Raw genomic sequence first — 24,314 nt, 5'->3', positions numbered from 1 at the left:
GCGCCCGCCCCCGTGCGGCGGGAGCCCAAATCCCGGCGGCCGCCGCCGCTCGCCCCTTTTCTCCCCGCCTCACAGCGCGCACCCACCGACGGCGCCATGGCCGCCCGGCAGCAGCTCGGTAACGCGGGGGCGGCCGCGCCCCGGCAGCCCGTGGTGGCGGCGGCAGCAGCGACGACCGGTCGCGGCCACTGGAGCCGCTGGGGGGTGGTGGGGGGGGGGCGCGGGCTGCCCTCCCACCGGGCCGCGAGATGGCCGTCGGGCGGGGGGGCCGGGCTGAGGCGTGTTTCCCGGCTGCCGCGCTCTGCTGAACAGGGGGGCGAGCGGGGCCGCCGCTTCCAGCCCGGTAGCTCCCGTGCCCGGAGGGGGCGGGGGGGCTCCTTTCCCTCCGGGCTGGCCGGACCCCGGTGTCGGTCCGTGGCCGTGCGGCTGAGCGGCTTGAGCCCCGGGGCGGGGGGAAGCGGGGAGGGCGGGGGCGGGAAGCGGCGGCGCTGCCCCCCTGCCCCGCCGCCGGGGTCCCGCCTGGGGACTTCGCTGGCGGTGGTCAGCGCCTCCCGCCCCACTCACCGCACGTCAGGGAGGATGCGTAAGATACGGAGCTTCCCTCTCTTAATCTTGTTTCCTTTCTCTGTTCCACTTCGAAAAACAAAACACTTGCGCTCGCTCTTCCCACCTGTTAGCGCTCCTCAGCGTCTCTGACAAGACCAGCCTGGTGGAATTTGCGAAGAGCCTGAATGCTCTTGGCCTGGGTTTAATTGCCTCGGGAGGAACAGCCAAATCCCTGAGAGATGCTGGCTTGCCTGTCAGGTACAGATGCTTTCCTGTACATCTCCACCAAAAATGCTCGTTTGGGTCCTGAGGTTGCTTAAATTGTTTTCTCTGTTCATGAGCAAAAAATGATGGAAAACTGGTCTCTAAGCAAGTCTTCCAAAAAAAGCCTGCCCTCCAGCAAACATCAGAACCTTCTTGGCCAGAAGTCGGTGGACTGAGGCCAAAGAGTGTTAACTGTGCAGGTGGCCACACAGAGGGATGTCAGGGCCGTTGTGTTGGACACAGTGCCTTGTCTGCCTTGTCTCCCGTTAAGAAAATCGGTTGCCTTGAAATTCATAATCTGACCCTAGTGCTGCTCTTCGCAGCCAGGTAAAAGCTGATCTTTGCCTGGTCCTGGGACAGGACTGATGTGTCAGGAATATCTTGAAGCTCAGTGGAGATCATCTGTCACTGATTTTCCCAGCATGATGGCCAACTTTTTCAGATGGAGCCTTTAAGTGTTGTTCATCCACTGTTTGGGAAAGGGCATGTACGTTCACTGGCTGGTTTGGCCCATGATTGCGGGGAAGTTTGTTTTGGTTTCTTTGGCGCTATGATTAAAAGACAGCTCCAACCAAATAAAAATTGTTTCCAGTGCAACCATGAAAAAAATCTCTCAATTATTTGGTAGGACAGTGACTCCTTTTTTGCTTCAGTGAATGCAATGGTAAAGCCCCTGGGACACATTGCCTGGAATATATGCTGCCCCTGGAGCTCCCTGTCCCTGCTGTTGCCCAGCACTTGGTCATGTCTCTCCAACTTCTTTGCTTGCCTGTGCTGTCAGTGAAGCCTGAAGCAAAGGATGGTCACATTTCCCCTTCCTTCTCCAGTTTATTGTTCCTTTACCATCATAAACAGTCACAGGGAGTGGTGAAACTGATTAATGTTTTGGCTAAGCTGGGAAGACCACCACTAAGGTATTCCATCTTCTGAGCATGGTCTTTCGTTCTCTCTATAAACTACATTGACTTGGGATTTGCTTATCTGTGTTATTTCAGTGTATTCAAAAAATAACTATACAGATTAGTTAAGTCCGGCCCATGAACTTTTATTTCCCTTTGTGGGAAAAGCAGTTGTTTCCCCTTTGGCATAACAGGGGTTTGTAGTGAATTTATACAATTTTTGGTTTTGGTCACTTATTAGCAGTGTCTTTTTTGTCTTCTGTCAGATGTAGCTTTTGCGGAAGATACAGATCCACATCTTGGGAAGAGTGAGAGAACATTAAGCCAGCACTTTGGCTGTTTCTACTAATGCTTCTGCACCTAGCAGCATTTTGTGAACTAGTTGGCAGATGCCAGTTGTAATAAAAGCAATCAGATCTGTCTTAATGTAGAATGTTTCATCTCCGAACTACTTCCCAGCCCTCTGTTGGAGGGATTAATCAGTCTGTCATTCAGCATAGCTTTTTTTCTAGCAGTTCCTAGCAACACCTTCCACATGTTGTGTTCTTACTGAGATACAAGATACTGAAGTTTAGAGGAATCATGACTGTTTTCTCTCTAAAGTCCTCCTGTCAATAATGGAAAGGTAGCAATTATTTTTTATTTTCTTTTACAGATGGACCAAAAGAAAGCAAAGTTTATTTCCCTCTTTGCTGCCTTCAAAACTCCTAGGTTTTAAATCTCCTTCCAGTAAAACCAATGTTGCCGATAGATCTAAATTACTGTCCTGAATAATAAACATTCAACCTATAGGTAAAATCAGTATGGCACGTTTATTAACATGTTATGTTTTCCTGTTGAGCAGAGATGTTTCGGACCTGACAGGATTCCCTGAAATGTTAGGTGGACGTGTGAAAACCCTTCATCCTGCAGTCCATGCTGGTATGTTTCTGTTAATATATTTTCAGTCTAAAAGAGAAATCTGGGGGCAGTGAGGGTGGGAAGAAGGGGTTGACAGATGTCTTTTTTAAGGGTTGTGTGGAGGAGCTGAGTAATGAGAAAAGATTTGCCCTAGCAGCAGAAGGAGAGGTAAAGAGCACAGAGTGGAGAAGTGCACAGTGGCTGAATTACTTCCTGTGTTGCTACGCTTGCATCTATGCATTAGCAGAGCTTTTCCTCTCTAGGGCTACATGTAACTGGGCTTCTCTATAAATGCCTTTGCACATTCTTTGCAGAGTCAATTTCAGACCTGTTTAGGCAGAGAACCCCACTGAATTTAACCTGTGGACGAATCTGGTGTGCAGCATAAGGAACATGACAGCATAGTCTTTAGTGGGTGATTTCTGCATGCTCTAATAGTCCCTGGCTCCTCTTCAGCAAGGAAGATGTCTGATAATTGGTCAATCTGCACATTAACCCATCTGCTTTTTCATGTCCTGTTACTGTGCTTGAGATTCCTCAAATAGAACCTGTTGCCCATCATACCTAAGGGCTGGAGACAATCTCAGGATTGTGCTGCTGCTTATGCTGTGCCAACCAGTCACCTGCACGTTTCTCCAAGCTTCTAGACCCAAGCCAGCCACCTGTGCTGCTCAGCTAGAGGTGCAGCATCTCTCGCTTCTGCTGTTTCATAGGCTTTGTGTGTTGCTGCCTGATGGGCGGCGGGTGCCCTTTTTCTCTCCGTGAACTCCTTAACGACAGTTTCAGTGGTTTGAAGGTAGCAACTGAATGCTTATAAAAGTACATTTGTGCGGTTCCTGTTCAGCACTCGGAATGCTTTGGGATTTAGCGTTGGGGGGAAAACCCCCACCTATTAGTATGGAATTTGAACAGCCGAAGTGTCAGTAAAATGAATTAAAGGTGAAGGCATAAAGTAGGCTGAGGACTCTTGTCTGAACTAGAATCAGAAAGTTAACGATACAAAGTCTCTTAGGAAAAGCACAATCTGAAGGAAGGTGTTGAATTACATTCTTTTTTAATGAAAATGTACTGTTTGTTGCAACTAGGCATCTTGGCTCGCAATATTCCAGAAGATAAAGCTGATATGAACAAACAGGATTTCAGCCTTGTAAGGTAAATGTTGGGGAACATGATGCAATTCATTCAATGTTCAATTCATGTTCAAAATCAAAAATGCACACTGGAAACCAGTCAGCTCCAGTGAATGGAAGCAGCAGGGATTGTAAAATCTGCAAGCCAGCAGATCTGCACTCTCCTTGCTTTCCCCTGTCAGGAGATACTATGTTTTTAAAAATACAGTTTTTCTGCAGATGCATCTTCATCACTTCTAGTAAGAGAAAACTGCAACAAGAAGGTTACATTGTAGTTTCCACAGGGAATGGATGTTTTCATTTCCTCTGGTTATCTGGGAATTTTAACACTTTACATTTAGCCAATGTTGGACCACATTATGCTTCTTGCAAAGTTGAATTCAGTACTTTCGAAGCTGGCACATCTCCCCTCAACTTGGCTCTGGGTGCCTCATCAGATGACAATTCCCGATTTTGAAATACTTGCTTAGTAAATGTACCCTTTGATATTTGCATAATGTTTACTGAGTTTCAACATGTAAATAAAGAGTAGACATGAAAAGAGGGTCAGGAACATATAGCATTTGTACAGACAGAAAACACACAGATAACAGACAGAAGACTTGCCTTCTGAGAGCCATTATGGGAGCAAGTGGGCTGCAGCCAGAAATTGTTTATGTGCTAACATGCCAAAAATATTTTTCTTCTGTTAGGATGTATTTACTCAGTACATTCACACAGGGAGGTTTGGGACTGTGTTTAACTAACTGGGTTTAACATCTAACTAGTGATTGTGAGTAACCAGTTCTGTGCCAGTGGGTGACTCCTAGTTGAGAAACAAATGGCTGAATCAAACATAGTAAATTGTAGGTATAGCCAGGATGGATGCAGAGTTTGAATGTAGTGATTGGGCCAGAATTCGTCTTAGCTTTTAAAGTTACTTTTAAAAACTGATGTCCGTAGGATGGATGGATTTTCAGGCTGAATTTGAAATCCGGAAATTTAAAGCCACAGGAAATCCTTATAGATGCTCAGCAGTGGTGGCTTTTCAGAGTATGCTGCGTATTAAAGCAGGCTCTGCTGAATTGCAGCAGAGAAGCATGCCTTTACATTAGTGACTTACAGTGCACTTGCATCCAGAGTAATATTTGGATTCGGGTTGTCTTACGTAAAGCAGTAGGAGCTAATCCTCAGCAGGAGTGTCTTTGCATAGTTGCTTAAAATTTACATACCCAAGTCAAGGTAGGAAACCTTGATAAAAGCAATAGCACTGTTAAAGGCCACAGATTCCTGATGGTTTGCAGCAGGTCAGGAGGATGAAAGAATTCGGGGGGGGGGGGGGTAAATAGAAGTGGAACAGACAATAAAAGACTTTGTAGGAAATTTAGAGACATAAGGGGTTCTGAAAACTATACTGGAAGCTGATCATCCTTTCTGCTCAAGTTCATCACAGGGTGTGGAAACAAAGGAATATTAAAAGTTGGACACAAGTGTATGCATCACAGCAATTTGCTGCCAATACTGGGCATGCATTGGAGTTTGATACCTTCATACATTCAGATGGAGAGAGTAAATTCATTTTCTTGCATTAAAAACATTGTTTGTGAAGGTCAAAACAGATACTTCCTTTCACTGTACTTCATGTGGCACTGGTAGGATGGGACAGGGCAAGTTATTTCATGCTTTCTGGAACACAGACTGCAGTTTCTTCCAGATCAGGTCAAAAAACTAATTCCAGTAATGTCCAGTCTTGAAAGTCAGTTCTCCCCCCTGCTTACATGTGCTACAGAGGCTTTATGGGATCCAGGCTGTGCACTCAAGTTTTATATGCTGTTGGTATTTTAAAAGTCCGGCAGATGATTTGTAGGTCAGTTTCTGCTCTTGGAAAAGTTGTGGAAAATTAGATTGATTGTACTTTGTTGGCAATGGACCTTGCCCTGAGTGTTTACTCTCTTATGAGAGTTGGTGGATGCCTATTTTCAGTAATGCTGAGAGCCCACTTTGAAATCCTTTGAAATGGCCCAAGTTGTGCACCAAAATCACTGAACATCTAAATACAGCCCCAGGTATTTAAACAAACACTCCCTTTAAACTAACTTTTGTAAATTCTGGTTCTGTCTGCTGTAACAGTGTTTAATGCACAGAGTTCAGTTAGATTTCATAATGCATTATACCATCACTTGGCCTTTGGCTGGACACCGCTGTCTTTTGAGTCTTTTAAGAAAAAGAAACCTTAGCTACAGGATTTTATGTTTGTCCCTGATCTGAGAGACAAGATAGTAAAAACACTCGTGGTATCTTGTGCTTGCCAAGCCCAGCTTGGCATTTTTATTTCTTACTGAATAACCTTGCTTTTCCCCTCAATTCTCAGAGTTGTCGTGTGTAACCTCTACCCCTTTGTGAAGACTGTATCTTCTCCGAATGTAACTGTACAAGAGGCAGTGGAGAAGATTGATATTGGTAAGTTAAAGGGAGAGCAAATCATTTATCCAGGCAAATGTGATGGTTCTGGTCTCCAAGTGGTCTCAGATCTTTTCTTTTTGTTTGGTGGCCTTGCACACCCATAAAGGAAGTCTGCTAAAGAGCTCAGGAGTTGCAAGGAGCAGGCTGAAAGCATCATTGGGTAAACCTTGCTTTTAAGCAGGCCTACAATTAAAATGGCAAGCAGCTGTTGCGCATGCTGTCCAAAAGAAGGAGCCTGATGCACTGTAGAAGGCTGTGGTAGGAAAGTCCAGGTGGAACATGCTTCCTACTGAAACACGGAGAGCAGATTAAACTTCTTCTGCAGCCTCTGGCAGCGTAATAAAATAAAAAAACTCATGAGCTTTGGAGAAAAAAGTTGAACCACTGGAGGTGCTCTGGGGACTGCTGAAAACTTCCCTGCAGGGAAAGGGGTTGGTCTGCATATGTCGCAGAGTAGTTAGGACCTGAGTTTGGAAGCATGGACACCTGTATCGTCAGCAGTTTTGCTCTTCCTGCTAGTTACTAACCCCAAAAGGCTTGCCGTTCCTTCACCACAGCATCTCTGCTTGGCAGCTTGTGAACAGTACAGGCACCGTTTTGTGCCATGGGGTTGGACTGGGATTGAATTTTCTTGCAGTAGTTTAGACCAAACGATGCCCAGCAGAGCTCTATATTAAATGTTTTATGGAGTAATACTCGCTCTGCATGTGGCAGTGCCGGCCTCTACTTTTCCTTTGCAACAGCCTAGTATCTTGTATGATTTAAAGTGGTGTAATAGCCGTGCAGAGTCAGATTTAAAGGGGAAGCATGGCATTTTATCTCACACAGAGGACCTTGGCAGGATTCATTAATATTTGCAGAGAGATTTGGGAGCCTCTGTTGTTTAGCAGTGTAGAAATAAATCTTCCAACAGACCCCCTCCCCAGCCAGCGTTGCAGAGGATGGCGCTTAAGCGGTATGTGGAGACAGCTGTCTTAGTTCGGGATGTGGCTGTGCTGCTTGAGGACATTCTTGCCCCAGTTGCTCATTGCAGCACATGACCTGTTTCCTTGCCACTGCGGCTTTGCCTGTGTCTGCAAAGGCCAATCAATGTGCACCTTCACCAGTGGGTTGAGATAAACTCGCCAGCCTTGTGTGTTTTGAAGAGCACTCTTACAGCCCCTTGGTGGAGACAGAGGGACACGTTCATCTGGCACAAATGATCGATTGGTGCATGTCCCCTCTGGCCTCAGATGCAGCTCTAGATTATGCCGTGTCCAGAGGGGAAGTGCTTCATGCCTCCATCCTTCTCTTGCAGGAGGAGTTGCCTTGCTGCGGGCAGCTGCCAAGAACCACGCTCGCGTGACAGTTGTGTGCGACCCTGCAGACTACTCTGCAGTAGCTAAAGAGATGGCAACATCGAAGGACAAAGACACTTCCACGGAAACGAGGCGTCACCTTGCGCTGAAGGTTGGTCATGTTTGCTTGCAGTGAAGGGCTAGGCCAGACTCCTTGCCTTTCATTCAGTCACACCTTTAAACACCAAATCATTTGTAAGTTGGTGTGCATAAGTAAGTTGACAGGTGTCCTCCATTCTGTCCCCAGGCTTTCACCCACACTGCTCAGTATGATGCAGCCATCTCTGACTACTTTAGGAAAGAGTACAGCAAGGGGGTGTCCCAGCTGCCCCTGCGGTATGGCATGAATCCTCACCAGAGTCCTGCGCAGCTCTACACGATGAGACCTAAACTTCCCCTGACAGGTGAGGCCTAGGCTGTGCTGGCCGAAAGAGAGCTCTGGGATAGCTAGGAAAGGAGGTGGTTGGGAATGGCTGCCCTTTGTCTTTAAAACTGAAATACCGTCTTGTACCTTAGTCCAGGGGATGGTCAGCAGTGCCTTAACAACTACTGTAATAAGAGTGGCACTAGCTTTGCAATTAAAGGGTTGAGCTGTGCGAGACAGAAGAGGTGGTCTGCTAACCCCCGCAAGACTTGCAGTAGCTCCACATTCTTCTCTGTTGGTGTAGGATTGTGTGTCCGCACTGAAGACACTTTGAGCAGATTTATGTGGTGCGCTTTCTGCTTGACATAAGATACAGATTTTGCAAAGGAAAACCTTGTCATGCTTTTAAGATGTTTTGCTACTTCCCATTTTCCTTATTTAGTATTTTCCCAATCCTTTTGTGTCATCACTTACTCTGTCTAGAAACCAAGCTGTTCTCTAAGTTTGGACGGGTTTTGTTCTTTAGATTATTTTGAGCAGAGGTGTATTACCTTAGCAGAAGCAACATTCTAGAAAACTAATGGCGGCAGAGGGAAGAGATACTAGTCTTAGAAGAGTTTGGGACAGGTCTGGTGTGTCTGCTGTTTTACAGAGTGTGCCACTCATCACAGCATTGTTGTTGTGAGGGCAAAACCCCTGTTTTGGTGGGAGAGAAAGTCTGGCTACCATTGTTCTTGAGATTGTTTTCAATGTTGGTGAAAACCAGATCTGCCTTGTGTGCGTGCCTTGTCCTGTTGAATAGACAATGGAGCTTTGAGTTGCAGCATTTCTCAGAGCTCTGGGACCTCTTACAAAGCTTTTCTGTTACTGCACTGGAAGTTCATTTGCTTACAAGTCTGCCTTCCAGTATGGCAATGGAACAACGCTGTGTTCACTTGTCCCGGCCATGGACTATTGTGAAAAAAGTTCTTTTCATCTTGTTTCTTGAAATGCTGATAGTCCTGCTGTGTCAGTACAAGTAGTTCTTGCAGGGCCAGGCCAGAAGGTTTTGAGAGCAGACTTTTAAATAGCCTTTACTCTTGGTGGCATGGATTTCTGATAAAAGGACCAGAATAAGCATTTTTAAAAAGATTTGCCCTGAATTTTGTGTCTGCAAGTGGTTCTGTTGACATCAGTTAGACAACATGATTGCCTAGTGCAGGAATACTTTGTTGAATCAGAGCCATAGTCACCGCATGAAATTAATTTCCTAGATTTGTAAAGAAATCTGTCTGCTAGGAAGCAGGGATGTGCTTTTTCTGTTCCTCTCTAAGAGCTCTGCCTGTGCACCTTGGTCTAAATTCAGCTGTAGTAGACTCCCTCAGAAAGAGATAAGCTTGTGTTCGAAGTGGCTGCCGGTTGAAGAACTCAAAGAATATAAGGAGGAATGTTGTTGGGGTGGGGTTTTTCTGTTCCCTTTTCACAAGAGGGGAGGTACACGGGGACAGTGTGTGTCTTGCTCCAAAGTCATATCTGCACCTTCTGGTGGGGAAGAGAATTGTATTTGCATCTCCCGAGTCTCAGGCCTGTGCATTCCTCACAAGTCACTGAAACTTTTCAGAGCACTTAACCAGTTACTGAGGAGCCAGGGTCATTTAACGAGAGCGATTTGTAGTGGTTTTAGTTCTTGGTGGGAGAAATCTCTTCTGCTTGCTCTCCAGATGGAGGAGAGAGGTCTACTCACTTTAATGTGTCTATTTGTGTGCTATGTTTGCAGTGGTAAACGGCTCTCCAGGGTTCATCAACCTGTGCGATGCTCTCAATGCCTGGCAGCTGGTGAAGGAACTCAAGCAGGCATTAGGCATTCCTGCTGCAGCCTCCTTCAAACATGTCAGCCCTGCAGGTAGGGTGCCTCCTTCTAGCCGTGCTTTTCTCTTTGACCAGGCTCCCAACTTCTGGCAGGTGCTGTCAGTGGTATGTACGTCTGTGTCCCTTACCCTGGCAGGCTGGGGAGGTCCCAGGGGCAGGGACCAGCACAAAGCTCTGGTTTGAGTGCCCTGGCTTCCATTTCCCACTAGGTGCTGCTGTTGGAATACCTCTCAGCGAAGAGGAGGCGCAAGTCTGCATGGTGCATGACTTCCACAAGACCTTAACACCCTTAGCATCTGCCTATGCACGAAGCAGAGGTGAGAAGCCCAGGAATAAACTGGCATGTCCAAAGAGCTGAGCTTCATTCTCAGCACCTGAGCAGCAATGCTTAGCACTTCACAGGCTCTTCCCTTTGCGCTTGTACTCCTCCTTTGTAGGGTTCTTCCTCCATAAGGAGCTGACTGCCTATCAAAAATTGTTCTCCAAGTGAGCAGACCTTGTATCTTGTTTCAAAGAAAGCAAGCACCGTCTTGGACTCTGTTCCTTGGTGTATATAGAAGGCATGTAGAGATTTTTAATTTTTTTGAATGTGTGTATACATACACACACGTAAAATCTGTGGGGTTTTGGCTAAAGGATCTGGATAAACATCTGTGGTGGTAACACACGCAGACTCCCACTGCAGATAGGGTGCTCAGGAATACTTGAGTAGGAATGTTTCTGCCTGGTATTTGGTGGGTGGCTTTTTAATGCTTTTGTACTGCAGAGCTCACAAAAAAGCTAGAAAAACTAAAAATAAGTAAATAAAAATAGCATCCTCTCTTTAGCCAAGATACTTCACTAATTTTTTCATTTTCCATGGCATTCCTAGAAAACTTGCACAGAGTATAACAAAGCACACTTACTGGCTTGGGTTCATTTTTCACCATTTTAAAGACGACCTTTGAATATTGCCCTCAGAAAACCATTGCATGATTAGTAGAATAGTAAACCTTTAGAATGGCAGGGACTGAAAAACTGACCTTGCTTAGTTAGTAGTAGAGTATCTGTGGTAGGAGTTGTGTTCACCTTAGCTATACCATTAAATATAGAGACTATTCTAAAAAATTTAAAATTGCTTTTAGCTATATTTCTTGATGTGGTTTCTTGCGGGGGAAAAAAACAGCTGGGAGCATAGGCATCTAAAAGCTTTCCTCTTTTTTCCACCTGTTTCCCATCCAAAATTTTTCTGTATGATCCTTGCCTCTCCTTGCCCTCTTGCCACCATGGCTACAGCAGAGCTGCTGGCAGTAATGGAGGTAGTCATTAGAGAGTTAGAGCTTTGACAAATGGAGTGAAGAAGGAAGAATATCTGAACTATGGGAATATTTAAAGGTGCATGTCTTTGAGGTAGGATTTTTGATCCTTGTTGTTCTTACATGATTTTCCTTTGCTGTGGGATTAAATTATTAGCTCTTACAGAAATTCACTGGATTGTAGGAGCAAAGACTTTCCTTTGTATGATGCTATAGTTTGATAAGTTACAAAAAATATGATTTTGTAGGTGCTGATCGAATGTCGTCTTTTGGTGACTTCATTGCCCTGTCTGATACCTGTGATGTGGCTACTGCCAAGATTATTTCCAGAGAGGTTAGTTAAACAGCAGTAAATCACTGGAGTGTAAAAAGGAGAATCACACTAGATGGAGTCATTGGTTTGTAATAGCTATTCTGTTAGAATTTGGCCTGTTTCTCACAGGCTATTTATTGGTCCATTTGTGTAATTTGGTATCCAGACTGCAGAACTTACACCTGTCTTTGATGTGTTTTTCTTCCTACCAGTTAAAATCTGGCTGTGTGTTAGAGCCTGTGAAATAGCAGTGCTTGAAATGCTGTTTTCCAAGAGATGATTGCAAACCTCTGCCTCGAGTAGGCCTCTGGAAATGAACCCTGATTACACTGTCGCAAGTATCTGGTTGAACAGAGAACTGGAGAGCTGATGGCCAGCCTCTAGCCCAAGGCAGCAATGTGGATGTGGATTTGCTACCTGCAACTGATGCAGGTTTTGTGTAGGCTCGGCCGTTTTCCAGGCTGCATTTTTTTGGCTTTGTTGGATTCAGCGTTAACTCCATAGCTGAGTGCATTGCACATGTCGCTGGTTTAAATACAGAGTTAAACAACTGGGAGTTAATGTTCGCCAGACAGATTCATCCCATTATATTTTGCTTACAATTTTTTTGAGACAGGGAAGGCACAATGCAAAGGGCTGTCTTTTACCTTGGTGAGTCTTTTTCAAACAAAAGAGCATGTTTGACTGTCCTGTGAGGATAATGTTTGGTATACTGTTACTTAAAAACAAATAAAAAAACCCAACACCACACTGTAGGATAAGAATGGGAAAGATGTACATCACTTCATGGCACTGATGAATGTAAAATCTTCCTTCTCAGTTTCAGTGCTGTTAACAGCTCTTTTGCCAATATTTTTGTCTCATCAGGACTGTCACTGTTGGAATACGGATTTTTTCCTTTTTTATTTTAAGCCGTGTTTACTGTTAGGGCTGAGAAATGGGGATGTTGTGCATGAGCTGTTTCCCCCTGGAAGGGGTTAGTAGTTATCAGTTCCATTCTGCTTAAACTGATAGAGGAGTGGGTTTTTTTACTATTTTAGTCTTGCCAAGAGATTACTGCTCTGCTGTTTCCTGTTTCCAGAACAGAAACCAATTTTGTAATTAGTGCCTTTGGTATTGAATGGTAGACCTTAAGAGGTGTGCCTTCAGTACCTCTCTGGAAATGGCAGGTGGAGCTTTCAGTATTAACCTCTCTTTTAGATGACGTGGAGGCTGAAATCTCTGTGTGTTGCAGGTGTCTGATGGTGTGGTAGCTCCGGGATATGAGGAAGAAGCTCTCAAAATCCTTGCCAAAAAGAAGAATGGTGGTTACTGTGTCCTCCAGGTTTGTACTCCTGCTCCCCTGTAGCCCTCTGCTGCTCTTCCCATATCTGCTTTTCACAGATGTTGGTGTCCATATAGCTGGGGGGCTGATCCATGGATGTATGTGGATATGTTTCCTCTGGGTCTTTGGGGTTTCCCGTATGAGCAGGAATTCCACCAGCAGTGGTCACATTTAGCCTGTAGTCCTGAAGAAGAGTATTTTTATAATGCCTTCCTTGGCTTTCAAAGTAATGTGGATTTAAAGTAATTAAATCCATGAACCAGCAAGAGTACTTCAAATAAGCAGAATTTCTGTGCTGTTTCCACTCTTTGCCAACTTTCCTCTCACTTTTGCTCTTTTGCTGAATTTGTTTCCTCCCTGGATTCTTTATATCTAAGATGGTATGTGAGTCTTGGCAGTGAGAAGCACGTGCAGTGTATATCAACTGAGGGGAGGTTTGTCTGGGCATGTGGTGTTTGTAGGGCAGGCTTTAGTACAGTCAGTGATGAAGACAGCAGTACAGACAGAGTTTGGACCTCAGTTGATGCACCTTTACATATTGCAACCAGGATGCTTGTCAAGGAATATCGATACGGTCAAGTCAGTATCAGGTTGCTGCCTTAGTTCCTGCAGTGATTGTTGGGACTTCAAAAATCATCCAGTTCTGGTGAACATGATTAACAGATTACAGAATGCTGTCAGAGCAGCCAAACGCATCCTATTTCTGCCTGACTCAGACAAATGAGCAGAGACCTTCACTATAACATTACAAAAAGAAAATCCAAGGCTTAGGCTGAAGTAGCAGTGTTATAGTAACAGGGAAGCTGCAGAAGATGTCTCAGAACCTTCAAGCAAGAGGGAATGAAATTGCAGACAGCCTTGGCAGCCGATTACCTCCTGAATTCAATTAGCTTTGCAAGGATGAGGTCATATTGGTTAAGCCTATATCTTCAGGGCCTGTGTGCAGAGAGATGCTAAGGGAAGTTGATGTGAACAAATTTAAATGGATTAGGGAAACCACATAAAGCATATGCATGCTCCTATTTTAGAGCTGATGGCCTTAATTCGGTTTACTTCATGTCTCAATAACCTGAACTGGGGCTACCAATATTCTAAATAAGTCCATGCATGGGTAGATCTGGATAGTTTAACATTTTCATTTAACTTTGTCCCTTATGCTGGTGTAAATTAACTGTGCTGCATGCTTGTTTGGAGATGTGCCCCAAGAGAGTGCATCTCTGGAAATAATCGCATTTGCTGTTCTCCTTAATGTCAAAGAGGGTTGGGAGTTGTACCTTGAGGCACGTGTGAAGCAGCTCAAAATATTTGTACCTTCCTGTGGAAGGCTGGAAGACTCTCTTTGTGTGAATTCCTCTCCCCACCCCACCCCCCTTCTGTGAAAGACTGGAAGACTTTGTATATACTTTTTTGTGACTCGCAACATGGACATTTGTATATGTCTGTATTGAGTTACCTCTCTTTACCCTGTAAATGTCACTTTCTGCTGTTGAGACCTTTGTTGCTCTAGTTAATTCTGATTACTTCTGATGATTTAAGGTATCAACAGTTTGCATCTTTTGGATTCCTTAGATAATGTTTTTTAACCTAAGCTATTACTGGGCATTGGCTTTGAATTGCTTTAAGAGTGTTTTATTGGCCTATCCTTTGGCTTTTAGATGGATCCCCATTATGAGCCAGACGACAATGAGATTCGAACCCTCTATGGATTGCATCTCATGCAGAAGAGGAACAATGCAGTCATCGACCGGTCATTGTTCAAGAACATCGTTACAAAGAATAAAAATGTAAGCATCGGAAGATAAATGAGCTTAAAGACTGGTGGAATTAACTGGTGTGCTTTCATCAAGGAAGTCATCACTGTTCCATTTTAAGAGCTCTTAAAATATTTTAATGAGATTTAACTGGCTTTTAACAAAACAATGCGGCAAGCTTTCTGGACCAAGTGTACTTGGGTAAATCAGGGTAGTTTGGCTTTGTTTTGATTCCTTGTATAAATAAGAGGAGCTAGACCTTGCCTTTTATCTCCAACTTCAAAATATTTGTGTTTCTTATAAATAAGAAGCTACTGTGTGTAATTTCTTCTGGTGAGACAGCCATATGCTAAGGATCCATTGTGATCTCATTCTGACTCACTGTTTAATTCTCCCTTTTGTGTACAGTATGTTGTATAAACTCTGGCCTTGCTGATATTGCTCATCATTTAGAGTTTACATCAGCAGAAAGCTATCAGTTATTTCTTTGTCTCTGAACTTGTTCTCATTAAAAAATATGTTGATGAGCGTGTGATTAGTCACAGGCTCAGGAGCAAATCAGACATTGAGGTAATAAAAATCATGTTAATAAATTAGTAATGGAACGGACTTAAAAACAATACTTAATGCAGATATTGGGAGCTAGTGTTATTGTGGTCCTGTGTGTACTTAAGCGTGGGTTCAGCTTTTTGTCTATGAGCACATGTGATGACAGTGAGCAAAGAGAAGAAGCATTTGCAGGTGTAGGGCCAGTGATAAAGCCCTCTTGACCTTGTAAGATTGAGTCTTATCGCTGCAAGCTATGAGATGAGCTGCCAAACCAATCATTTACGGTTTTTAATCTCAACAAAATTTGCTGGAACTGAACAAACCAGGATATTTTTAGTTATCTTGTTTCCTCTGTCTATTGTGCTGTATTTGTGAGGTGGCTGTGGGCGTTTGCGGGTCACTAGCCAGTTGGCTAGTCATGGTTGGTAGGATGGGCTGTTGACAATGGTGTTTTGTTTCAGCTGCCTGAGTCTGCTGTCCGAGACCTGATTGTTGCCAGCATCGCTGTCAAATACACCCAGTCCAATTCGGTTTGCTACGCCAAGGATGGGCAGGTAACCAAATCGGGCAGCTCTGTGGAGTGTGCTTTCACAGCCAAGCTGGGTCAGAGAGTGCTTTTGCCAGGCTTGAGTTTTAAAATCACTTAGCGTACAGGAAGCTATTAAACAGGTACAGATGAACTGTCCTAGACAGTGTCATGCAGAACAGTAGCTAAACATTTGTTTCTCAAGAGGCTGCTTCAAAACCTCACTGTTATTTCTTCATGGTAATGACAGGGCCGGCTCTTTCAATTATAGGGTTAGAAAAGCTCTTACATGCTTCTGCAAGTTTGCCCTTGAGTTGTTTCTTTCTAACTAATCTGTTCCTTTTTATCATTTTTTGAGGTCATGTGCATATGCTGTAGTTGGTATAGAGCCTTAGGAAATGACAGTGGTTTTCACAGCTGGATTCTGACTGTCCAAATGATTCTTAGTTTTTACATAAGAAAGATGGGCTGTGCTTTCTTTTTTCCCCGTTGGGGCATTAGAAATCTTCTGTTCTCCCTGATACATTTTTTTTTTTTTTTTTGTTAAGCTTATGATGGGTGTTGGGATTTATAGGGGCATTATCAAATAACCAGTTGAGAGATGAATCTTGAATTTAAAAAAAACCCTTTCTTTCCATGTTATTACTACGTGTTCAGCTTAAATCAGTTATCCGAACGTTGTTGTAAATGTATTAAAAACTGGTTTTGCCCAGCAGCTCATTCTCATAATGCTGTTGTTTAGCTGGTTCTCTGCTCTCTGAGGTAACTTTTGCATAGGCCTGGATTATTTAAAAAAAATACAGAAGAAAAAGACAAAGAATGTTTTTGATCTTGAGCTTCAGTACATCATAAATCAGAAAAATGGATCAAACAGTGTACCCTACAGGCACAGACTGTGAATGAACTGCAGTGCTGCCCTTTTTGCATTGGTACTCATCAGCATTGGTCAGATTGTTGTTACAGCCTGGAAACATTGCAGCACTGTCTCACAGTACTTTGTGGCGTCCTGTGCTGTATGGTTCTTAAAAACATGTCTCTGGAGATGTGGCATTTTTCTTTTATTCAGATTTGGGTTTTTTTTTCTTGTTTTTAAATGGTTCTCTGTACTCAAGAGTGTTAGTTCTTATAGCCCCAGAACAAAGGTGTCACTATCTTTGCTCCTTTTCCCTCCTTGCAGCAGCAATTTCCCCAGTGCTTTTGCAAGTCTGGACTTAATGTGGTGCTGCAGATGTTTCTGAAATGTGTGTGGTAATGCATGTACCATATGGAAGGGAGAAGAAGGGATAAGGGAGGAGTGAAAAGCAATGTGGGCTGGCAGGGTTTTAACTAGCTAGGCTTCAGTGATGTTTTGCATATTTGCAGACCTCTATTTTAATCAAATACAAATGTGCATTGTCTTGGTTTGTTGTATATGTGACAGAGGGCCAGGATCAGAGGTCTGTGTACTGCACTAAGAAAAACCTGACTTTTTTAACAGGTCAGCCAGTCATTACAATCACTTACTCAGGGAGGTGGTGAGTCTGTGTTGGGGTTTTCAAATCAAAGCTTAATGTCTTAAGAGGCATATTACAGTCTACATGCAGAAACAGCAGAGTGATGTGCTGTAGGTAATGATGGAGGAGCTTGGATAGGAGCTGCCTTCTGGTTTTAAAATCTCTAGAAGCTTCCTGAGATTGTGAAGTATTTGAGACCTTTGTTTTTAAGGTACAGATGGGGAAAGAAATAAGGTCCACTGAACACCAGTCTAACTAAGAAAGTGGTTAGCTTAGATACTTCTTGGTGATGCTGTGCAGACTAACTGCTGGTCGTATCTTCTACCAAAACAGAGTATCGGAGGTATGCAGGAATACTTGGGTGCAAACCAAAGAATAGCACCAATCAAGAACCAGGGATAGAAAGTAACTTCCAGATTGTGGTGGTTTTTTTTTAATGTTTATTTTAGATGGTTTTACATGAGCCAAGCCTGGGAAGCCCAGCTTTCTTTGGGTTCCATTGGTTTTTGTTTTCCAGGGGTTATTTTAGCCTCACAGCATCTCCATTTCTTAGGAAAACTCCTGTGTATCACAGTCCAGAATGTTTTTGACAGCTTGGCTCCGTTGGATTCATGAGTGGATCAGTCACTCCAGCAAGGTCTAGTGGCTGTGTTAAGAAGTTCTAGGAAAGCATATAGAGTGAGGAAGCGTTTATGTCCTTGAGTGTCACTTAATTTGCAGGAAGCCAGCTGCCACTAATTGCAATAAACACTTTCACTTGTTTTGTCTGACTTTCATAACCAGCAAAGCCAGTCTGTAACATGTTGATTTACACTTTCTTTAATGATTTAATGGTACCACCATGTTTTAAATTAGCCATTTACAATTATTCTCTTTCTTAATTCTCTGTACAGTAGGATAAAAAAACCTGTTGATTTACCTTAGTTTTCCACTGATGGTACAGACATTTGTCAGTAACTTCATTGTTTGTCTTCCCAATGGTGAAGTCCTTTATTTGATTTTTAGAATTCTAAATGTATTTAGGGCTTTTGCTTTCACTCACTCTTCAGGGTAAATCTGAGTAAATACAGGCCAGTCTGGATAATTTTGCAAGGATCCTTTGGGCATTATCCATCTCATCCACTCTGTGCTTTTGCACAGTATTCCAGATATGGGGCATGTTTGGCTCTCCTGTGGGCCTAAGTGTTTTGGTCAAGCAGTTCTCACTTTTCACCCAAGCTTTTTTAAAGTGATTTTTCTGCTCGCCCTGTATCGATGTCTCCTTTTACTCCTCACACTTAATAGGCTCTGCTTAAGCACTTTTTGTTTCCCAGGAGATTAAGCTCTGAAAAAAAATATAATTAATTTTTTTGTAGAAAATAGAAGGGGAAGGATTCCTTTGTGGAGTATTTTGAAGTTTCAGCTGTGTTTTTGCATGGAAGGAAGCCAGCATTTGAGAAGGGGAGAGATGGGATGTAGAAAGAAGGATTTTCATATTAAGTGAAAAAAGTGGAGAACAGGTACATTGAGACAGGCCAGTGTGAAGAGAGATTCAGGTACAAGTCTATCATTTGCATTAAACAGAAGCTTAACCTTCTGATTTTTCTTTAGACCAGAAATTCCAGGCTAGACCAAAGAAATCTACCCCAGCAGTGTTGCATCAAAATAAATTTTTCTACACAAAAGGTTTTAATTTTCCCTGGATCAGTATTTTCCAGGGAAGTGCATCTTACCAGCATGTTCTTCCCCAGCTGTAACTGTGCACTTCCTTCTAGAACAACGTGGGCTTATCAGAAGGAGGCACAGAGAAGAAGCTTTTATATTCTTTTTGCCTGTTAAGCTGTTATAAAAAGTTCCATGTGTTGCAGATAATACCTCTGTAGATTTGGGGTTGCCTATGAAGACTTTACAGGATAAATCACTTTAACTGAAGTACAAAGTTCCTGCTATTTTGGAGTTGTAGAATATGAGCTGAAGTTCACTTATGTATTTTTTGACAAAATTTGGATTGCAAAAAATGTCAAGTATTTTGAGTAGCTCATAGAGAAAAGGAGAATGGCTTTTTTGAGGAGAGTGCTTGGGTGCTGACAGGTAGGAGAGCTTTATTTCTCATGTGTGCCCAGGAAGGAGCTGTGTGTGTTTGGGGCTGCATTGGTCTGGAAATGTTTTCTCCGGTACCATTGCCCTTGCTGGCTGAAGACCAGGGCTTCCGTTACAGGAGTGCAAGGCCACAGCTCACAAGTATGTGGTGAGGATGGGGCACGTTCTGGCTGGAGAGGGTGCAGGACTCCACATTTTTTAGAAACTTGGGGATGGTTCATGGTATTTTGGCCCCTGCTGCCAGCAGTCTGTCCAGTACTCTCCACCACCTGCATCCCCAGCTAGAAATTTCTGCCTTAGCCTGGCTTGGCTTGCTAGGCTCACTCTTTAAGGGCTGAGTGACGGTTAATGGTGTGCACTGCATGACAATTCTAAGCCCTCTCCTTTGTCCAGGGAGAGCAGATAAAACACTCTGGAAGAGATGATATATCTATGTGCAGCTGTTGTTGCGTCCCTTGAGATGCAGAGTCCCCTGCAAGCTTGAAGGTTAAACAGGTTGATGTGATAGCAAAGAGGCTGGACATCAGGAGTGTTTGTGGGGGAGGTGTCAATAAGCCATAAGAAACTGTACATCTATTAAGTATTTATGATAATACTAATATCCTTGGGTTTATTAAGCACTGATGACTTCAGTTATAGCTGAGCAGATGATATTAGATAGCAGCCCAAATCTTTCGTTTGCTCCTGGGGGGAATGGTATCCAGCAGCAAGTTTTATGGTTCTGGTAAGAGGTGAAGTCACCGTGTCTTGATGAATGAGAAGACAAATGATTCATTCCTTTGAGGGCAGCCTTTGACTTATAGCTTTACCATCTGTTTCAGTCTGAGCTGGAAACTGTGAGGCATTGGCCAGAACCACTAGCCTCCACACAGTGTCCCAGGAGCAGTCCCCCATGCGAACGGTCTGGTGAACCGTTCAGCTGTGGCTTCATAGGAGAAGGAAATTACAGGAGAGAGACTTGTTTTCTGTCAGATCTCTGGTTTGAAATGGCAGGGGCTCTCTCTGGAAAGCAGGGCTCACAGCTCTGAAAACCATGGAGAGAAGTTACCAGCCTGAGTTTGACAGCTGTGGTGGCTAGGTCTGCTCTTTGTGTGTCTGGCGTATTGTCATGGCAGAGGCAAAGCTGAGGGACAGCAGACAGTCTGGAGCCCAGGAGACCTCAGCTCAGTCCCTTCTACTTGCCAGTTGTGACTGCAGGCAGACCGTATCTGTAGGGGTTGTTCTGCCAGTGTCTGGTAACCAAGATGTCTCCAGCCACATTCAGTTTTTAGTGGTGTCAGCACCAAAGAGTTGCCTTTGTCTCCAGCCCAGAGGGGTGCGAGAGCTTGTCTGCGTTGTGCATTGAACTGTGACAAATAGCTTGCAGAGTTACCTAACCACCAGGCTCCAAGTGGAGTCTCTACCTATTTTAATCTGAATGTGTAGTGTAATAGTGTACCTGAAAAAAATGGACAGAGGTTGAATGTGTCTGATGAGACCTCCAAAGAAAGTAGTCAGATAAAAGCAAATGGGCACTGCACACATACAGTATTTTCTTGAGGGAAAAATCACCTTTTGGATTTTGCCTCTGGAAGCACTTGGTCTGTTTGATATCAAGCACAAGTGCTATTAAATAAGGTTAGCAGCTGCTATTTTAAAAATCCTGGACTCTGGCAGGTGGCAGAGTAGGAAATGTGTTGGTAGCTCCAGGGCCTTGACAATTCATGTGATGTAACGGTCCTGCTGGGCAGCCTTCCTGATGGAGCAGTGGATTTACTTTCTTATCAGCCCTGACAGACAAATGGCCTTGTAATCCACCACATACCATTGCTGATCTGTTTAAGCCGTGTATGCCTGGCCCACCAGGAAAGATGATGATGTTTAGGTGACCTGGGCTCAGACATTAATCCTGTAGCTGAAGTGCCCTTTTCAAGAACAGGTAGGCAGCTTACCATCTCCTGGCAGTCATATTTGTTTCTACAACCAACAGGATTTTGCTTCGCCTTAAGGCCGTAATTGTATCGCTCTCCCAAGGTTAACAGTTTGACTCTCGTGGCTGGGGCTCTGTTACGTAGAAGGATGAAAGAACATAGTGTCCTCGGAGTGACTCAGCTCAGCAGAGCTGTTGAAGTTAGCAGTGCAGAGCGCTGGCCCTTTCTGACCCTTTAACCAATTTACAGGATTGGGGATGCAGGTATTTTCAAAATTTCCCTCGCTAATTAGCTTTTTCTCTGCATCCGTGAGAAGCAGGTAATTTGTGGGAGGTCTTTCCTAATTGCTTGGCTGGAATGCAGCTCTGTGGTCTCTGCAGCAGGGTATGATTGTGCTTTGTATCTGTATTGTTCAGGTCATAGGTATTGGAGCCGGCCAGCAATCCCGGATCCACTGCACGCGTCTGGCTGGTGACAAGGCAAACAACTGGTGGCTCCGGCACCACCCACGTGTGCTCTCCATGAAGTTCAAAGCAGGTGTGAAGAGAGCAGAGATCTCCAACGCTATTGATCAGTATGTCACTGGGACCATTGGTGAGGTAAGGGGTGGCGAATCCAGCTTCTGTGAACCAAAGTGCTTAAGCCTGGCTTGAGTTTCATGCATGAGTATCAGTAATGGATGATCTCAAAGAGCTGGGGGATCAAGTGGCCAGGCTGGCCCAGGATGGTGACTTCCCCAAGGTCATTTAATGGCCCAGTGGCAGAGTGTCCTGATTTGCCCCTCTGATACTGCACCCACCACTCCAGGTGCTGGAACCTGCCCTGCACTTCGGTGTGCAGCTTGGTTTCATCTGGTAGTTCCCCCCAGCAGTAAGGAAGGGTTAAAGCTGCAGTTAATGTTTCAACTCACTGCTCTGTCAGGGCAGCTGTCCTTCCCTTCTCACATGGTGCTGTTTGCTTGTGTGGCATTTCGGATTCTCAGAATCCCTCTGACCTCCCCATTACAGGCAGTAGTGAGACAAGAAAATAGTATGTCCTTTTTAAGTATCCTTAAGTAAGGAAGCCAAGAGCTGGACTGGGGACCTTGTGAATCATCTCTGTGAGCGGCTGCTTGTTTAAGGGGGTAAGAACTGGAGCGGTTGCCGTTTCAGAACGTGAATCATAAATGAAGCTGCTGTTTGTCATGTGTTAAGTTGTCTACCAGATGCTGTTTCTGTGTGCTGGCATTTACACAGAGCAGCATGCAGCAGGCAGGCCAAGCAGAGCATCCTGGAATTAAAAGGCAGGCAGAAGGAATATCTTGAACCCCCTGAGGTGAGGAGGGGGAAGGAAAGGAGTTAAAAGGATGCAAAAAGAGCTGATGGTGGTAATGTGTTCCCACCGCCACTTGGGATTTTAAAATCCCTGGTATGAAGTTCCCAGCAGCAGAGCTGTGGGAGCAGAACGCACAGCTGAGCTGGATGTCAGAGGGATGCCATCACTCATCCTGCTGTGCCCCGGCAGGGGTTGCCAGGAGTCCCGTGCTTTGGGGCTGAGCTGGCTTTTTGTTCTCGCAGGATGACGACCTGGTGAAATGGCAGGCGATGTTTGAGGAGGTGCCCGCACAATTAACAGAAGTGGAGAAGAAGCAGTGGATTGCCAAGCTGGCCGCTGTCTCCCTCAGCTCCGACGCATTCTTCCCTTTCAGGGATAATGTCGACAGAGCTAAAAGGGTAAGGTCATGGCAGGGCCAGGATGTCAGGGTGACTCTGAAGAAATGTCTGTGCAGCCTGGGCTTTTTGTTTTCATTTTGTGCGGACTGCTGGGGAATGTCTCTGCTCTGCATGGCTGGCTAGAATAGCGCATCCTGGGAAGGATGTTTCTCATGGTAACTAGTCTCACGTGGACGGTAATTATCCAGCCGTTGCTCAGTTTGTTGATTTGGGATGAATAGAGGATTAAAGTTTATTAAACCATTGACGAATATCAAGACGAGGCCTATTGCTTCCAGAGGAGCCATTTTACTTTTATTTCTGAGCTGTGGAGAGAACTGACTGCTCATATGAGGAACTCCCCTGTGAAAGGCTTTGAGCAGTGGAAGCCTCAGTTTGTTTAGTGATTAGTGTCGTGGGATGTGTATGAAGGACTGGGGCTGCCGGCTCCTTTTCAGGGGGATTTTGCTTTTCCATCCCCTAATCCTTCTACTTTATTTCTGTCTTTGTTCAGAGCGGAGTACAGTTCATCGCTGCCCCATCTGGCTCGGCTGCCGACGAGGTTGTGATTGAAGCTTGCAATGAGCTGGGGATAACTCTCATTCACACCAATCTTCGGCTGTTTCATCACTGAGTTTGCTGTGGACTGTTGTGGTCCCTCTTTGGTCACAGTCTCACCAGCAGCAGTGACTGCAGTATCAGCAGCTTTTAATTGGGAGGCACCTGCAGTCTGAGCTTAGCAAGTGTTTGTAGGATCTGTAAATGAGGTTTTTCCCTGTGTTAACAGAGAATGAAAGCACAAGAAGTTGGCCTCCAATGTAGAAAATGTTTCTTTTGCAAATAAACATACGGTTCTTAGCCATGTGGAGCCTGTAGTCTGTGTTGTCCAAATACAGTGTCCTCAGGAAAAAAGGTTTATATTTGAGGTAAATTTTATGGTCTAGACTTTACTAATTCGGTAGAAGGCCTACGGAATGGTATGAAAGCCTGGCTTATGCCCAACTTCTTAATGAACTGATAAAAATCTGTGTTGTAAACTGAACTAAGCTGCTTTTTCTTGGAGTCAAGCAGGTAGGTTTCTCCAGGCGCTTCTAATCCATTATCCTTTTCTCTGTGAGGAGAGAGGAGCAGGTCCTTTGTGCAAGGCAACCTTGGGGTTCGGTGTTCCGAGTCCTGCTTTGGGCTGGGAAGCAGTGTGGGATTGCTTTCTCCAAGGTAAAAGACTCATTCCTGCGAGTTTGACATGCTTGTTCTCATACCGGGGAGTTCCATCCAGAGTTCACAGGCAGGCATCTGGGAAGCATCTTGCCTGAAGCCACTTCCCTTCTCCATTGTGCACAATTTGCATTAAGCAGATTTGAACTCTGATTAGAAAAACAAAGTGAAGATCTGGAGCACAGTGACATGAATAAAATAACAGCCCAGACACGTTTTCGCTGGCAGTCACTGTGACCATTTCAAAGGGATTTCTTTATTTCTTTTTAGTTCCATTTTATAAAATCTGTTCAGTTTTGGCAAGGAACAGTCCACAGTTTTGCATTAAACGCTTCTGTCACGGCTCAGATCTCAGCTGGTGCAGAGCAGAAAGCCTGCCTGCGTGCCCTTCGCTCAGGCAGGAGCAGGGGAGCACAGGTAGGAGATGGACACGGAAGA

The 24,314-nt window shown here is 44.5% G+C and overlaps 1 protein-coding gene across 1 annotated transcript; it reads left to right on the top strand.

The window, feature by feature from the left end:
- Positions 1-5: 5 nt before the first annotated feature.
- ATIC (5-aminoimidazole-4-carboxamide ribonucleotide formyltransferase/IMP cyclohydrolase) lies at positions 6-23,523 on the top strand. Its single transcript, XM_080399857.1, has 16 exons — positions 6-118; positions 678-804; positions 2,554-2,630; positions 3,695-3,761; positions 6,090-6,178; positions 7,479-7,630; positions 7,766-7,922; positions 9,639-9,764; positions 9,940-10,047; positions 11,274-11,359; positions 12,573-12,662; positions 14,318-14,446; positions 15,424-15,516; positions 21,387-21,569; positions 22,527-22,682; positions 23,176-23,523. Exons 1-16 carry the CDS (start codon positions 97-99, stop codon positions 23,293-23,295), a joined length of 1,782 nt encoding a protein of 593 aa, XP_080255983.1. The 5' UTR covers positions 6-96; the 3' UTR covers positions 23,296-23,523.
- The last annotated feature ends 791 nt before the right edge of the window (positions 23,524-24,314 follow it).

Source organism: Falco punctatus, assembly GCF_963210335.1.
Source record: "Falco punctatus genome assembly, chromosome: 8".
In the NCBI taxonomy this organism is placed as follows: domain Eukaryota; kingdom Metazoa; phylum Chordata; class Aves; order Falconiformes; family Falconidae; genus Falco; species Falco punctatus.
The sequence above is the reverse complement of the archived record's forward strand: the minus strand, read 5'-3'. Positions and strand labels throughout refer to the sequence as shown.